The following is a 17,467-nucleotide window of genomic DNA, read 5'->3' on the forward strand; positions in this document are numbered from 1 at the left end:
GCCGAGAGGGACTAAATTGCTCCTTACCCAATATTACAAGGACCTCTTGAGTATTTATTCCAATATAATTGATTCTTTTCAAATTGTAAGGGGGGCAGATCCGTCATTAAGCTGAACCCGAATTAGTAATTGAGAAAGATTTTAAAACCATCGCTCTGCCAACCTAATTTTCTAAAAGCCGTTCTTCACGCAAACCCTAGCTCTTCTCTTTCAAAGGGTTTTAATAGTAGTGATAATAACAAAAATCCTTTCCAAAAAAAAAAAAAAAAGAAGAAAAGAATGAACCAACCCTCTTTCGTAATCTGAAATCTGAAAAGAATTTGGATTATAGAACTGGGTTTTATTTGTTTAAAAAAACAGTGTGGAAAGTGAGAGTCTTTTTTTATTTTCTTTGATCTTCTTTTAGTATTCTGAAACAGAGATGGTAAGTGGGGCAAGAACCGAAGGGCATATCTCAGCGCGAGTGAGCAAGACAATACAATCAATCAAGGAAATAGTCGGTAATCACTCGGATGATGATATCTACGTTGCCTTGAAAGAGGCCAACATGGATCCTAATGAAACTGCCCAGAAATTGCTTCATCAAGGTTACCCTTCATTTCAATATTCTGTTTTGCCCTCTTTTTAAGTGTTTTGAAAATGGGTTTTTTGTTTGCTTTGTAGCTGCTCTAAGTTCCAGGAGTTTGAGGTCAAGATTGGTCTAGTTCTTGTCGCTCCTACTCTAGGGCTTTGTTTTCAGTGGTTTTATCGTGTTTTTGGGTTTAGGTTGTTTTGTATTGTGAAAGTTGGTTATAGTTTTTAAGGAGTTCAAGGCCTGGTTATAATTGGAAGATGTTTTAGCGTGCTTGATTGTCGTTTTTTTTTGCCTGTTTGGTGTTACTTCGCTCTGCTTTGGTGGTCATCTTTTCGTTATTGTAGGTGCGTTAAAGAGTCTGAAAGATTAATTCATCTTTTTCTTATGAGGTGCTTTCATTCTTCTAGTTGAGTTTTGAGCAAAGAATATAAATCGATAGTTTCTTTTTTGAAATTTGTTTGGTCGCTCAGATATTGGGGGGAGGGGGGATAGTACAGTCTTAATTTTATTAGTACTACTGATAAGCTAAATCTAGGGTTATCAAGGTTGGTTGAATCCAGTGGACAGAGAGCAAACAGAGATATCATGTTATGGTAATTTCTGTACCGTTTTACAATCTTTGATGAGCGATTTCAATGCATGGGAAGTAATAAAAATATCCTTTTTGTATGTTATAAAAGTGGCATTGTGATCCTCATTGAATATCACTCCTAGATTGCTTGGACGTTTTAGCATTTTTTCCCTCACCAATGTTAAGAAGGGGGTGTCTATGTTTTCTCCTAGATTGCTTGGATATTTTGTTTCAGACTGCCTCTTTTCTTTGGGATGATATTTCAAATGTACTTCCATAGATGTTACTTATTTACATGCAGTCTATTTGTTTCATCTCAGATACATTTCATTTAGTAAGGAGAAAGAGAGATCGGAAGAAAGAGGTAAACTTTTGTATATCATCTTAATATGGTTTCAGCAAAGCTATTCTGTGTGTGTTTTGCTTTTCTATTAGCAAGAAAGTGATTCCAATATCTTACATGCTTTTATCTTTGGCTGTTGATTTGCACACATATGGGTGCTTCTGTTTTTTGAAATCTTAGCTGTTTATTATTAGTATTATTATCATCATCATCATCATAATCATTATTATTATTATTATTATTCTGCTATTAATGCAGCCTATGATATTTATGCATAAGATTGTTTTTGTCCTCAGTGATAGACAATATTAATGGCTTTCATTATTGCTTGTTGCATCTTGAAATGTGAACCAGTAGAGGGGCTAATGGGCAACTTGTTTTTGAACTTTCGTTTCATCATGACAGAGCATTGGGTACCAAGGTTCCATGGATCCAAGAAAATTTTCTGAGAATGCCGGTCAAGTGATGAAATTTCGTACATACCCTGAACGTGGTTCTCGAAGAGGAGGCTATTCTCGGAATGCTCTGCCTGGTAGGCTTTGATATGAAGTGTTTAATGATTTGATTATCTTTTGGCAAGTGAACGCTTAACTATGTAGTCTATTCAGTCTAAACATTATACTGCCACATATTCATGGTGTGATGAATTTAAGCTTGGAGTTCTTTAGTGTAATGGTTTCCATCAATATTAATCTGATACAAAGCAGATTTTAAAAATTTGTGGATGAAGATGGTTTATATAGAAATTAGTGATTGTAATTATTTGCACTTTTGCACAGTAGTCTTTGTACATTGATGTCTATTACCTTAGATATGCTAACTGCATGACATGCTGATAACATTCATTTATCAAAATAATCCATCCTCCCTTGGAATCCCACACTTTTAGGCATTCTTTTCGATCATTACAGTCCTTTACATCTTGTTCTGCATAAAGTTGTCAGCTGATTATTTATTATCTTGAAGTACCTTTCACCTTTTTCTGCCATTTAATTGATAATTCATTACTAGATGCAAGAGTCAACAGAGAGTTTCGTGTTGTGAGGGACAACAGAGTTAATCAGAATGCAAATAAAGATACGAAGCCTCCTGTGTCACCATACTCAACTTCTTTAAATGAGCAAGTGCCCATGAATGTTGCTGAAAAGGGGTACGTTATTAGGAAGTGATTTTTTCTGTTTGCTTGCTCCACTCCAATCTTGATTTATTCTCCTGTTCCTTTTGCCTGTACTTATTGATAATATATTTCTGGAATATACACTGAACTTTCTCCTTTTATTACCTTTCTGCAGTTCAACAGGAACAAGCAATCAGAGACCCTTTAGTTCTCAAAATTCATCTCAAACTGCTAGTGCACCATCCAGTTCACATCCCAGACATGCACGAGATGCAAATTCAAGTGGCGCTTATAGGAAAGAGATATCGGAGGAAAAGCGAATTTTTATTCCTAATTCTGCTTCGCGGTCGCATGCAATGAAGCCTAATAACATTCAAGCACATTCTGCCACTCAATCATCAAGCAGCTCAGTTGTTGGGGTTTATTCCTCCTCTACTGATCCTGTTCATGTGCCTTCTCCTGATTCCAGATCATCTGGTGCTGTTGGAGCTATCAAGCGTGAAGTTGGGGTTGTTGGTGTTCGCCGACATCCTCCTGAAGATGCTAGCAAAGAGTCATCTGGATCTAGTACTCTTTCCAATTCACTTGTAGGGAAGGACGCTTCATCTGAGGCATTTCGACCTTTTCCTTCAATTTCCAGAGCAGAGCGGGAGGTCCGGGACAATCATACTAGTGCATCTGAATCTGCCATGTCTGGAATTTCTGGCAGTAGGTCATTTGTGAGCAATCCGTATGGAAGCAGGCAACATCAACATGTTTTAGTTCATCAAAAAGGTACTCTTTCTTTTCACTTAATTTTAAGCTTCTTGAAAGTCTGAGGAACATCTATGTCTCGAGGTTAAATATCTGCGAATGCAAGGGCAATGGAGTAATAGAATTATATATTTAGTCCATGCATCTTTGTGGTTGCTTAGAAGCTTTTTGTTCTAGGTATGTACATCATTCCATTGACCTAGTTAGGTGTTGCTTTAAACTGTTATTTTAGCAAATGGCTGCAGTAGGCTGTAGTTATTATAGCACTTGATTTGAATTTGCTTCTCAAGTTTATGTGAGAGTTTATCATTCATATTTGATGCAGCTAACCTACATAACAAAGAGTGGAAACCAAAATCAAGCCAGAAGTCAAGTGTTAATAATCCTGGAGTTATTGGGACGCCTAAGAAGTCTGCTTCGCCTCCTGCTGAGGATGGCAAGGGCTTGGACCCTGCAACAGCTAAATTGCAAGAGAAGTTTTCTCAAGTAAATATCTATGAAAATGAGAATGTTGTCATAGCACAGCACATTCGAGTCCCGGAGAATGATCGCCACGGACTTACTTTCGGTAGCTTTGGAGTGGAACATGATTCTTCGAGGAATTTTGCTCCTGGTTTTCATGCCACTGGTGTTGCAGAAGACTCAAATGGGGAATCTGCTGTAAGGTTGTCCATTTCTTCCAAATAGTTACTTATGTTTGATAGTATATATTTCAAATTTGTTCTTGTGTCAAGACCCAATTTCTGATGTTGTTCTACTTTTTTATGCTTTAAGCAGTTTGTCTGTAGCTCCTGATACTTCCAGTGATGATTCTGCTGCTGGCAAGCCCATTAACATTATAGATGATCAACTTAGAAATTCTGGATCTAACTCTCCACCCTCTGGTTCTGCATCTGAGCATCAATTTCCTGATAAGAAAGATGCTTCAAGCCCCCAGAATTTGGGCAGTTATGCCGATATTGGAATGGTCCAGGACAACGGTCAATCATATGCTCCTTCAGAGCCACAACAGCAGCAAGATCCTCCTGAATTACCCAGTTTTTCGGTAAGCATAATCTTATAGACAATGACTCTTGTCACATCCAGAATGAGTTACCAGTACTTTGGATTCTGGAATAATTACCCTTTTTTTCATTGGTCCTTGCAATGGAATGTTCTATAATATGGTGTTGTCTTGATAGCAGGCATATGATCCCCAAACTGGTTATGATTTACCATATTTTAGACCTTCAATAGATGAAACTGCAAGAGGACAGGGTCTACTATCTCCTCAGGAGGTTAGTTCCAGTAACATGCATTTAGATAATATTCATTCCTGAAAGTGCTTGTTTATTTTTATCACTTAAATTGATGCAAATTTTAAATGGTACTCAGGCCTTAAGCGGGCATGCTGCCAACATTCCTGCATCAACAATACCAATGGTGCAGCAGCAACAACCTCCAGTAGCACAGATTTATCCTCAAGTTCATGTGCCCCATTATGCTAATCTTATGCCATATCGTCAGTTTGTCTCCCCGATTTATCTGCCACAGATGGCTATGCCAGGTTATTCCAGTAACCCTGCTTTTCCACATCCATCAAATGGTAGCAGCTACTTGCTCATGCCAGGAGGTAGCACTCATCTTGGTGCAAATGGCGTCAAGTATGGGATTCAGCAGTTCAAACCAGTCCCTGCAGGCAATCCTACTGGGTTTGGGAATTTTACCAGTCCGTCTGGCTATGCAATCAATGCTCCTGGTGTAGTTGGGAGTGCAACAGGTCTTGAAGATTCATCTCGGACCAAATATAAAGATGGCAACATATATGTTCAAAATCAACAGGTAAATAATTGTTCTTCATTCTAATAGCACTAGTGTATGAGCCCCATATAAACTAAAAATTGAGGCCTTTGTTTCAGAGATTAGAGTGTTTTTGAATGTCCTTTTTCGTCTGGGTTTGGGTTGAATTGTTCTGTCAAAACCACATGGTGTCTAGGTATCTTCTCAAAGAATGTTCCTGTCAGTGAGTTAAAAATAATGAACATTATGTAGATAATATCTAGGATGTCTGATTCAAGTTTTTAAGTTACTGGCCCTTGATTTTAATACTATTTATTGAGTCAGGGGTCTACTATGGATTTGGCTGCTCTTGATAATTTTTCATTCATTTTTCCCAATGCACCCATAGCCATTCTTCGTACGTGTTGAGCTGTAGTCAATGACTAGCCGGAGACATGTAAATTATGATCAAGAACATATTTGCCAAGCAATAGAGTTTCACCCTTACCTATAGGTTTTGTAGTTTGATTTTTGCACTTATGGAAATTGGCTTTTTTATGATAAGTCATCAGATCAAAATTGAGCGTGTTAAGAGCATAAATGAAAGATTATTTCAGTTTGTGCACCTTGAATTTTCTGTAATGCTACTTGTGTTTCTTTGGTTTAATAAAATGTTCTTTTGTCCTTGCCTTGTGTTCACTTGGTTAGTTTGATTTCATAGTCTCTTTGCTGACTGCATTGTTATTTGACAGGCTGATACATCAGATCTCTGGATGCAGAACCCAAGGGAGGTACCAAGCTTGCAATCTGCTGCATACTACAATATGCCACAAACACCACATGGTTATATGCCATCTCACACGGGCCATGCTTCTTTTAACGCTGCTGCTACACAATCTACTCACATGCAATTCTCGGGTTTGTACCATCCTCCTCCTCAGCCTGCTGCAATGGCAAACCCACATCATCTAAACCCTGCAATGGGTGCCAATGTTGGTTTTGGGGTTGCTCCAGCAGCTCCTGGGGCTCAAGTAGGTGCTTACCAACAGCCTCAATTGGGTCATCTTAACTGGACAACAAACTTCTGAATGGTATCAAGCTAACCCTTTGTCTTGTAAGGGAGTGAAGTAGCTATAGGAAGTTCTAAAATTTTCTTTGTGAAATAACCCACAATCGTTTTAATTCAATGCATAATGGTGTTTAATCTCTTCCAACTCCTTTTAATTGCTCTAAGCCATTGATGTTTGTCTAGCCTAAGCTTATTAATTAAAATGGAAAAATTAGAACATCTAGTTCTAACTTATTACTACTACCCACTGTAGTAATTCACCTAAGCATAGTGTACCACTCAAGTGTCAGATCCATATATGTGCCTTTGTTTTATTCATCCCATTGTTTATTATTACTACTACTAGTAATAGGAAGTACTATCATTGAAAGGGTTTATGTTGCATGATTCAGATCAGAGATGGATTTATTTTTTAAATGTTTGGGTGCCTTGCCCTGCCTTGGCTAGCCTAATGGGGATGGCTTTATCTGTTTGTTTGTTGAGAGGACTTGGACTGCCCGTGTGATCTCTTAGCTATGTTCCATTGCTATGCTAAACTTCAACCTGTTTGTTGTATTGGGACTTATGACTAGGCTAAACATCATATAATGTAATTGGATTAATTTGAATGAATAAAAGCTGATCTATGGACAGATGATGATGGTACTGGGAAAATGCGATGAACTTTATCTTTGTCGGCCCCCCATGGCTATACATTGTTATTCATAACGAGAAAGGAATCTCTACTTTTCTTATTTTTTGCGCATACCAACCTAGTGTATTCTGTATGGTCCAACCTTTCTCACGTACTATAAAGTGCCATTATAGCTTTTCTATGTTGCTCTGGGATAAAAATCTAAATAATTATTTTGTTCAATGTGACGAGCTTTCGTTTTGCCCTTAATCTCCAGTAAAAACCGTGACGGTTTTTCTACTTAGAAATATAGGTCTTGAGCTACTTATTTCTTACAAACCAGTATGACCGTCTGATCGAAGGTTAGATCATACCGGGATAACACGTGACCCTAAAAGTTGTTCTACAACGAGAAAAGAGGCTACTGTTTGATCACGAACATCATGTCACGTGTCAAAAGCCCATTGGATCAAGCATGGACAAAAATAAGTCTGGGCTTGAGCAAAGAAGAGTGGGATAAAATAATCGGTAGTACTTGTTGGCAAAGGAGCAACAAACAAATGTTTTGCAAATGCTTCACCAAGAGTTAAAAGGGTTTATGACAAATAAATGAGTGAATACATATAATAATAAACTACATCATTAGTCACTAGTCTATGAGTAAATTTTTGTTTTGGTCACTTAATTAAACAAGCTACAATTTGGTTATTAAACTATTCAAAAGTTTTCATTAAACTACTAAACTATTCCAAAGTTGTTATTTAAGTTATTGGGCTATTAAGTGTTTTTTTATTTTTATTTTTAAAGTTCCGCCAATTAGCTCTAAATGATGATTCGACGATCAATACGGTGGATCAGTACCCATCAATGAGTAGAAGAACAAATTTTATATTCAAGTCGATCTGACTCTCAGCGTTAGAGATCGAAAAAAAAAGTTGTTTGAATTTTGATTCTCAAATTTGGGATGTAAGTTGTTTCATGAGAAAAGACTAAACTAAAGAGGAGAGAGAGAGAGAGAGCTCTTGATTGATGTAGGTGCGAATAGAGAAAGCCATATATGATTAATATTAGCAGTTCAATGATTTAAATGAAAACTTTTGTATAGTTTAATGGCTAAATTGTAAGTTTGTTTTAATTAAGCGACTAAGATGAAAATTTACTTATAATTTAGTGACTAATAGTGTAGTTTAACTTATATATAGTCATTTGAAGTAATATTTAGGAAATTTCTTTTTTTATTTCCAAGCTACAATTTATTTATTTTTGGCACTGAAACAAGTATTACAAAATTCATAATTATAGAGAGAAGAAGGGATTTCTTGCTGACTTCGATATTGAAATAAATATGAAAATTTACTATTAAATCAATAGTAGACCTGTTCATGGGTCATGTTACTTGTTCATGCTCAAAGTACCGCTCGAAATTCAAGAGGGTTTAGACAGAAATATTAGGCTTGAAAAATAGGTTTGAGCAAAAAAATTAGGCTCATTTAAAATATGCGATGGGCTTGAACATTCAAGGTCCCGACCTGACTCGTTTTAAGTTTATAATATTTTTATGTTATGTTATTTTTATATATTATGTAATTCAGAACACATTTAAAAAAATAAACTTATATTAAATATATAATACTATTATAATATAAACATTAAAAAATGTTAAGATGACTATATAAAAATTTTAAATAAATAAAGAATGTATAAAATTATTAAATATTAAAATAAAATAATATAAATATTAAAAAAATTAAAAATAATATGTACAAATTTGAGCGAAAATTTAAGTTTAAATTTCGAGTCGGACTTGAACAAGCATAAAAATATTACTATTATGCTTAAACCCGACCCAAGTTCAATCCGACCTAACTCATAAACACCACTAATCGATAACAAGTTACAATCTATTTTTACTTGTATACATGCTCATTACTTTGTCACAATCTTTTTCTAAATTAGATTTATCAAATCAAAATCAGCTTTAAGCTTTATTAAAGCTTTATATTTTAATAAGTATAGGAGCCACGAGTGTAATGATTGAGCAAATAAGTACCCACATCGACCCATGCCCATCCCTTATTTTAATTTCATATTTTGTTGCCAAAATCCTAAGAAACAAAAGATGTTGTTTTGACAGCAAATACGAGTAGTGCAGTTGAAATCCATCAACCTATAAAAGAAAACGTGTCGGTGCTAACTATAGCAAAATTTCCCATATCTAATGGGAGACATATCATATATTTTAATATGGTGTTGCATTTGCATCCCAACACCTCAATCCAAAGTTTATTGCCACTAGCTAGGCATGCCCCCAGTTTGTTATTATTATACATCTGCTTGCGTGCTCTCTTGTCATGGATGCTTGAATACATGTATACATGCGTGTTGTATGTTATTATTTTAGTCAACTCAAAATTTGAATTTATAATATTAATATAATCGTTTTATTAATAGATGTCGAGTTATGAAAATTATTAGGCTTAATTTGATACTACTAATAGTATCAACATCTTCTAATTCTAATTGAAAAAGTCTAATGGTTGAGAAAGAAAGAAAACCTAGGTTGGGATGTTAGGAAATGAGCAGCAAACGAGTGCCCACCGATATATATCTCAAATGGTGACTATTTATCACAACTTTTAAGTCTTTGATAAAATTAATAACAAAACAAATTATACTTTACTCAAAGAATAAAAGCAAAAACAAAAACAAAAAAAAAAATTATACAAATATAAAGTTTATTGGATTTGAGATTCAAATATTAACATCTTTTATGCATATATGGTAATCTTTAATTAGTAATGATGTATAAAACCACATAATTATAAGTATATTCTATGTTGACAGCATAGCTTTGTGAAATATGATATTATAAACTAATTATGATTTGGATTGCATTAATTTCCTGTTCACCAAATCAGCTGCATGCATAATTATTTTGCTGATTTGCTAAAAAAGAAAGGGTGTTTTTGGGGTTTCCATTATCAAGTCCATTGATTGATTCTCTGTGTTTTATAATGTCTAACTCCCATGATTTAGTTAAAATTTTATTTATTTATATAGAAGTTAACGTAGATGTAGCATCACAATTTTTAATCTTTGTGTCTAGAACTATTCATAAATATTTTTTAATCTTTGAACCCACATCTTCCTATATTGACATTAATACCGATGCTAGACTCAATCGACTTGAATAGTAATACTTAAAATCTTTATATATAATAATAGCATACATTTTTGCTCTAAATTTATTGGTTGAATAATACTGATACTAGTCTTCACTCTTTACCTAAAGAGAAAAAAAAAAAAACTTGGTTGATCATTGTGAATCTTTAATAAATTTATAATACTAAACAATATTCTCACTAAATATATTAAAAATATAAAATTAGTTATCTATTAATCTATTTAATACAAAAGTTTTATATTAAACAGTATATGAGGAGGTGAGCCTCTCAAGAGCCTAAGGGGTTGCATGTATTTATATATTAAATAAATGACTTTAGCCTCGCAAAATAAATTTTATATTTTCATCTATTTTCCATTTTTATACTTTATTGGTGTTAGAGAGAAGGAAAAGGATTTTGAGTTAGTTTATTACTCCAATGAGCTAATCATTTTATTCAATTGTTGATGCAGCACTTCTTATGGATCACCAACGCATTGGTTTTGGAGTAGAGGTTCGAGATGAGAACGGAGCTTTCGTAGAGGCAATGTCCGGTCAGTTAGGCCTTTGTGTAGCCAAGGCAGTGGTTATATGAGAAGCTCTCTTGTGGATAACATTATCTTTGAATATGATTGCTTAGAGGTGTTCCTTGCTTTGAACTCACACAATCGCCACACCACTGAGTTCGGATTTTTTATTTGGTACTGTTCGCTGCAATCGCAATTTCAGCATCTATGATTTCATTAGATTCATTGGAGTCATAATAAGGCTGCTCACCAGCTCACTCGTGTGGCATTATTTCAAGCAAGCCCTCATCTTGTTTGTTAAATTTTTTATAATTGGAAGGGAGTTTAAGTTTGAGTGTATGGGATAAGTTTAATCTTTTAAACTTTTTACAATTAAATTAATATCTAATTAATTTGTAACATTAATTTAGCGAAATCGTGGATTTTGTCATCATGGGTGAAAGAAAATATTGTATGTTAAAAATGTTTTTATTTTAAAATTTATTTAATAATGAATATAGGTAGAGTACTAATTAATAATATAGATAAAGTGGTAATGAACTTGTATTTTAATGCTATTAAATATATATTCGATCCTTAAATTTGTAATTTTTTATTTAAAGATGATATAAAAGTGTGAAGAGATAACATTGTCATAATTATAATATTAATTATAATTTAAAAGGAGTATTTCTATAATTTCTAAAACTAATATTTTTAGGCACCAATAAAATTTTGCCACATCATCAAAATTTAAAGACATGAAATTATTATTATATTCCCATCCATATTCAACTTACTCTCCAATTTTAGTGTTTTTTAAATAAAAACATAAATAATTAAAATTAAAAAATCAAATAACATAAAAACTTTATAATTTACACAATTCTTATTATTGAAATGCAATATAATTTTTACTTTTAAAAATGTATAACATGGAATAGAAAACAGTTTAAAATGGGAAAAGGAAAAATCCACGGTCTAGAAAAAAAATAGTTAGCACAAAAATAAAAAATATATTAACTCATAGAAAATAAAATGATTAAAAATTGTAAAAGAAGAAAAATGTTTGTTTATAATTTAAAAATTAATTATTTTTCAATTAATTTAATTAAATTTAAATTAAGTTGAAAAGATAGTAGATATAGATTAGTATATAATATTATTTTATTAATCTTTAAAATTTAATGGCGTGGCGATTGAGTTTTAGCTAGATTGACATCGACATTGTTGTCAGTGGATTTAAGTTTGATGAAACGCATTATACTCTTATTTAAATATTAGAATGGACTACGAATAATTATAAGTATTGTAAGAAAGATTTAAAAGCTAGTATATCACCCTGACGTATCTCAGGATGAGGAAAAATCGCGCCAAACTCATCACCCACAACTCCTTGATTCGTATGAACTAAAGTTTCCACAGGAAAAACCAAATTAGGGTTATTGACCGACTGATAACATTATAGCAGAAGTAGAAAGACCCGATGGAAGAGATGATTCCTTGCTACCCGACACCTCCTCAATAGTGGATGAATTGAAGGGAGTGCCTGCCTTAGTCGTTTCTTAGCCTCATTGATTCTATCAAACTATTTTTTGCATCCCCCACAGCACCAGACGTGGCCATGCATTCCCCATGCACTGAACATGAGCCAAGGAAATTAGGTGGCCCCCCCAAGCTGTTGCTGACAGTAAAAGGGAGTTTAAACTCATTAGTGTTAGGAAAGTTTTAATAAGGATTATCAATGACTTTTCCCTTCTTATCCAAATTCAAATTTTGAACTCCCTTACTCGAAGCAGAGCCCTTACCCCACGGGGTTCCCTGATTCTTCCGCCACGGAACCGGTCTAAGTCAAGCTTGCCTTTGGACCTCCACCCGAATCCCTTCCGACCAGAATCTCAAGCAACTTAATATGACTGGCTTCGCTGTGCCCAACGACCCCACATATATAACAGATCAACGACAACCGTTCATAGCTAAAAAGAGTCTTCAAAAAAGTCTTCTCCTTGCCGACGAACCTTTTTTTCCGCATCAAAGACTCACAGATATTTAGGTGAACTCTAATACACATAAAGTTGCCCAAATAATTCTGCCAACTGCTTGCATCATACTCAAAAAACCGACCCTAGGCTACGAGCCAAGTTTTCTGATGCAAATCCATGGTGTAAGTCATGAACTTGGACCCAAAAGTCGGCATGATAGAACTCAACTAGCTCGGGATTCTCTCCTCTAGAAAGCTGGTGGATAAGCAAGATACAGTTGTTGAAAGAACAACGGCCACCCAAAATCACCTTCCTTAGATCAATAACATGATAAAAATGGATCAAATACAAACTCGAATCCTCAGTAGGCTTTAGACTCGCCCCTTGAAGTGGTCTCCGCAGAGAAAGAATAGTTCTCTCCATCGCAGCAAAATTAATGGCCCTTTCGCCCAAGAACTTGCCAACCAAGTAAAGATCATAAGTGATATCCTCTCCTAACCCCGTTTCGGCTCTACAATCAGTTCGGAATCTTCTTTCTCCTTAAGTAACAAATCCCTATGGTCAGACTTCATAACTAAAGCAACGCACAAAACTGATGAAGAACGCCAAAAATCTTGCACAAGGGTAAATTGAAACCATGAACTAAGGAAACTAAACTTGCACTTGAAGAGCAAAGCTAGGCGAGCGAGGCAATGCTCTTATGTTTTTTAATAATTTATATAAAATATTTTAAAACCTACTTAAAATACACATGACTAAGATTTGAATAATTAATCTTAAGATAAAGAAGAATCAACCACTATTAATAATTCTAAGGAGATATTTTATTTAAAGATAAAATAATAAATATTTTCTCTAATTTTTTTCTTTTATTCGTAACTTAAATATCACATAATTTATTAAGTTAATTAGGTCAAGTAAAAAATCGTTTAAATAAAAAATTGACCCAAACCAAAGTATTTAAACGGTTTATAGAATATAAGTTCAAAAACTTTAATTACCGAAATCAAATCAATTCTTTTCTTATCTAATATATAATTAATTAAAAAACGACAACACTTATTTTACCAAAATAAATCTAAAAAATTTTAAAAAATATAAAAATTAAAAAATAAAACTAAACTGAATCGAATTACAATAAACAATTAAAAATAAAAAATTCAATCAAACCCAACAAATATCACCTAAACGGGAATATACAAATCAAATTGTAGAAAGAAACAGTGCGAATATGTTTTTATGGTATGGCTGTTTATCTCTAATCCACTTAGACTTGTGAATGACCTTAAAAGTAAATTTCAAGATCCACCGTTCAAATTATTTTTAAAATATAATTTTAATTCGAACAGTCTAGAATAAAGAATATATATAAAACAATCAACGTCCTCTCTATGCAAATTTAACAATATGGTCATGCACATTAATTACTTAGAAGACAAAAAAGATTAAATCATTAATTAATTTGCCACATCATCATTCCATCCCGGCATTGGTTCCAGCTTGGACCCACTTACCCTAACCATTTATAATTACTTTCGAAAGACAGAAAACACATTGAAAGGAAATAAAATATTATATTATGTGAATATTATTTAATACACCTAATTTTTAGTAGGGTTAATAAATTATTTCTTTTATTTAATTTAAAAATATATATATATTTGTTAATATTTGTAATGTGATATTGGTTCTTCAAATATTTCAACTTTTTCATTTGTTTGTGTTTTATGGTAAACTTTAGATTACTTTTGTATTGATTTATGATTTTACTCTATATTTATTCTGATATATACTTGTAATCGTTATGGATTTATATTGTACTTATGACAATATTATAATTGCACTCGTAAATTTTTAGAAAACAAAACAAAACCTAAAATTTTATGTTAATAAATCGGATAATGTCATCTAAATTTCTTTAAAAATAAATTCACTTATTTTCAATTTAGATAAATCTTTGTTTAATGATGCATAAAATTATATACCATCATAACATTACGTTATAATGTATATGAGAATAATGTATATGAGAAGTGATCCTCTTACATTAATATAAAACTCAAATAATTGTAATTCATAAATTTTATATGATTAATTTTTTATATTCTATTACCATGCATATAAAATTTTAAGTAAAATATTATAATTATATGTATTCACGTGGTTAAAATTTTTATAAACACTTAGGCTTCTTTTGGATGGGCGATTGACTGTGGTGCGGTGCGTTTAGCTTACTTTTTGTCTCACGCTACAGTATCACTACAGTATTTAATCTCACTGCTACTACTGTTTTTACACTAACCGCAGTTAAACGCACCGCCCATTCAAACTCATCCTTAATTTAATACTAATTCTAACTGAGTTACCTCCGCTATAGATGATGGGAAAAAATATTATAATTAGGTGGATAAGGTTGAATAGTTAAATAATTAATATGGTATTTTTAATAAGTTAAATCGATGGAAATATATATATACATGTATATATAACGAAAAGCACACACTCTCAAATCATCTCTTCTCTGTTTCTCTCTGTTATTCAGGCGTGGCTTTTGGCTTTCATTACTCTCTTTCTTTTCCTTTTTTTCTCTCTCTGGAAGCCACCAACATTAATCCATCAATGAAAAATGTCTGCTTTCTTCTTTTCCTAACTTCTTTTTTTCTTTTTAGAGCAGAATTGTCTATTTGTTTGTTTTCACATCATTAATCATGGTTGCTGCCATTAATCTCTGTCTTGTTTCCACCATTTGACTGAACTCTTCGAACCAGACAACAAAGACCAAACAATATCATTCATATCCCACACTGTTCGATTCTCTTTTTTTTTTCACAGTATAAAGCTTATGGATACGTGGGATAAAATGGTAAGAGAAGAACGGTATCGAGCCAAGACAGAAAACCCATCTTTCTCTTCATCTCTTCTCGATGCTATCTACCGTTCAATCGACGAATCCAACGGTGGTGGTAAAAGGAACGAAGACCTAATTTTTTGCAGGGAAACCAGTTCGATGAGGAAGAAGCAAAGCAATAACAGTTCTTCGTCGTCGAGATTTCAACGTGCTTGCATGATCGAGAAATGGATGGAAAAGAAAGAAAATAAGGTTTTCGTTACACCAAAATCCATGGCGGATTTTGATGATCCGGTGTTGTTGAACTCGAGCTCCACCTCCTCTGATTCCAGCTACGGCGGTGGGTTTTCATCCTCGGAGTCGGATTCTTTTTACATTGCGAAATCAAGGTCGTCGTCTTCATACCATTGCCATAGGCTACCCAAGCCTATTCGGACCAGTACCATTTCAGCACCTAAACATGAAGTGTTCCAAAACAATTTCCATGGCGCCACTCAAAAGCCAAAGCATGAAGGTAGTTTCATAAAAACGAAATCCAAGGCCTTAAAGATTTACAGTGACCTAAAAAAGGTCAAGCAACCGATATCCCCAGGTGGTCGGCTTGCTAGCTTCCTTAACTCGTTGTTCACTTCGGGGAATGCGAAGAAGACAAAAATTTCATCGTCAAAGACCGAACAGGTAACGTCAACATGTTCTTCAGCTTCATCGTTTTCAAGATCTTGTTTGTCGACGACAAAAACTCCATCTTCGAGAGGGAATGTCGGGACAAAGAGATCGGTCAGGTTTTGTCTTGACGAGGATTCCAGACCATGTGGGGAAACTAAAATCCTCCATGAAAATGAGCTTCGAACTTCCATGAGGAAACCAGTGGACAAAGAGCTTGAGTACCGCATCATGGAAGAAAATCGTAGGGTTGCTGAAGCTACAAAGGAGCTTTACAACAGCTACCAGAAGAAGAAGATAAAGGAAGAGTTATATATGAGAGGTATTATCTACAATGGTAATGAAGTGTTAAGCGATGATGAAACTTCCGCCATCGCCGCGGCCGCCATAGCCGACGACGATGAAGACGATATAGCTAGTGATGCAAGCTCGGATCTGTTTGAATTGGATAATCTATCGGCCATTGGCAGTAATGAAAGGTACAGAGAAGAATTGCCTGTGTATGAAACAACCCATCTCGACACTAATCGAGCCATTGCTAATGGTTTGATTCTGTAATATTGTCAGTTTCAACAATTTGGGGGGTTTTACATCAAAAAATTAATATTAATTTCTCTTTTGGTATAGCATCAAATTAATTATTTTCTTTTCATATTCCTATGAGTTTTCTTTGCTTTGGCTTCATAATCTTCCCCTTTAGATGTCCATAAACATAGAGTATGAACAAACGATCATCATGGTCTAAAATAATAAGGTTTAATTATGGTTTTAGTCCCTTAGCTTTTTTACTTGGTTTAATTATTGTTTCCATTAAAATGATAATATGAATTTATTCATCATTCCATAGAATTCAATTAAAATATTATATGAAAGAATTGAAGGTGTTTTGATTAAGAGAGTCCAAACAACTATTTTTTTTCCACATGATACTCTTACTCCTAGCATTTGTTTGGCATGTTGAGATCCTACTCGAAAAATTCATAATTGATTTAAGAAAAAAATTCTAAAAAAAAAAATGATTAGATAAATTTTATACTCTTAATTTAAAGATTGAAATTTTTAGATAACCCTAATAAATTGGGATCATCTCATTTCCTAACTTGTATTAACATTAATAAGTGATTGGAATTAAATGTGAATTATTTCTCCATACATTTAGGGTTATACCAACATAAAAGCAAGTAAAAAAGAGAAGATACGTGTTGAAGATTAAAACAACGAGGTAAAAAAGCTGTAATATTATCATGAAAATAAAAAGCAATTTTGTTTAGCTGTCAAAATTCGTGGGGATCTCCAACATAAACATTTATTTCTGGTTATTGGTCAAACAATAAATGCATCAATATGTTAATTCTTTTTTCTTGGTCATATCAAAATTCTATTTCTTTTATAATTTTGAAATGGTAATGTAAAAAAGAAAAAGAAGGGTAGAGGAGATAAATATACAAAAGGTCTCAAAAGAAGATGACAAAATATCTAATCTTTGATCCTTAATGTTCTTAATGTC

The 17,467-nt window shown here is 33.6% G+C and overlaps 2 protein-coding genes across 3 annotated transcripts; both read left to right on the forward strand.

Moving 5' to 3' along the window:
• Positions 1–95: 95 nt before the first annotated feature.
• On the forward strand, positions 96–6,802 carry LOC108489256 (uncharacterized). 2 transcript variants are annotated; one of them, XM_017793657.2, is made up of 10 exons: positions 96–587; positions 1,466–1,509; positions 1,894–2,020; positions 2,500–2,638; positions 2,781–3,379; positions 3,684–4,023; positions 4,136–4,403; positions 4,540–4,635; positions 4,733–5,179; positions 5,869–6,802. In XM_017793657.2, the coding sequence occupies exons 1-10, from the start codon at positions 422–424 to the stop codon at positions 6,202–6,204; spliced, it is 2,562 nt and encodes an 853-aa protein (XP_017649146.1). In that variant the 5' UTR covers positions 96–421; the 3' UTR covers positions 6,205–6,802. The 2 variants fall into 2 exon arrangements, with proteins under 2 accessions (XP_017649146.1, XP_017649148.1); XM_017793659.2 differs by having other exon boundaries at positions 4,543–4,635.
• Positions 6,803–14,952: 8,150 nt separating this feature from the next.
• Positions 14,953–16,594, forward strand: LOC108488655 (protein BIG GRAIN 1-like B). The gene has a single exon (XM_017792945.2). It carries the CDS (start codon positions 15,292–15,294, stop codon positions 16,516–16,518), a length of 1,227 nt encoding a protein of 408 aa, XP_017648434.1. The 5' UTR covers positions 14,953–15,291; the 3' UTR covers positions 16,519–16,594.
• Positions 16,595–17,467: the final 873 nt, after the last annotated feature.

The sequence above is a fragment of the Gossypium arboreum genome, chromosome 10 (assembly GCF_025698485.1).
Source record: "Gossypium arboreum isolate Shixiya-1 chromosome 10, ASM2569848v2, whole genome shotgun sequence".
Lineage (NCBI taxonomy): Eukaryota > Viridiplantae > Streptophyta > Magnoliopsida > Malvales > Malvaceae > Gossypium > Gossypium arboreum.

Bases quoted from the DNA above. Each gene is read 5' to 3' on its own strand.
- LOC108489256 (XM_017793657.2), top strand. From the start codon at position 422: ATGGTAAGTGGGGCAAGAACCGAAGGGCATATCTCAGCGCGAGTGAGC. The intron at 4,024-4,135 runs GTTGTCCATTTC...TGCTTTAAGCAG, and splicing joins AATGGGGAATCTGCTGTAAG to TTTGTCTGTAGCTCCTGATA. The intron at 4,404-4,539 runs GTAAGCATAATC...TTGTCTTGATAG, and splicing joins CTGAATTACCCAGTTTTTCG to CAGGCATATGATCCCCAAAC.
- LOC108488655 (XM_017792945.2), top strand. From the start codon at position 15,292: ATGGATACGTGGGATAAAATGGTAAGAGAAGAACGGTATCGAGCCAAG.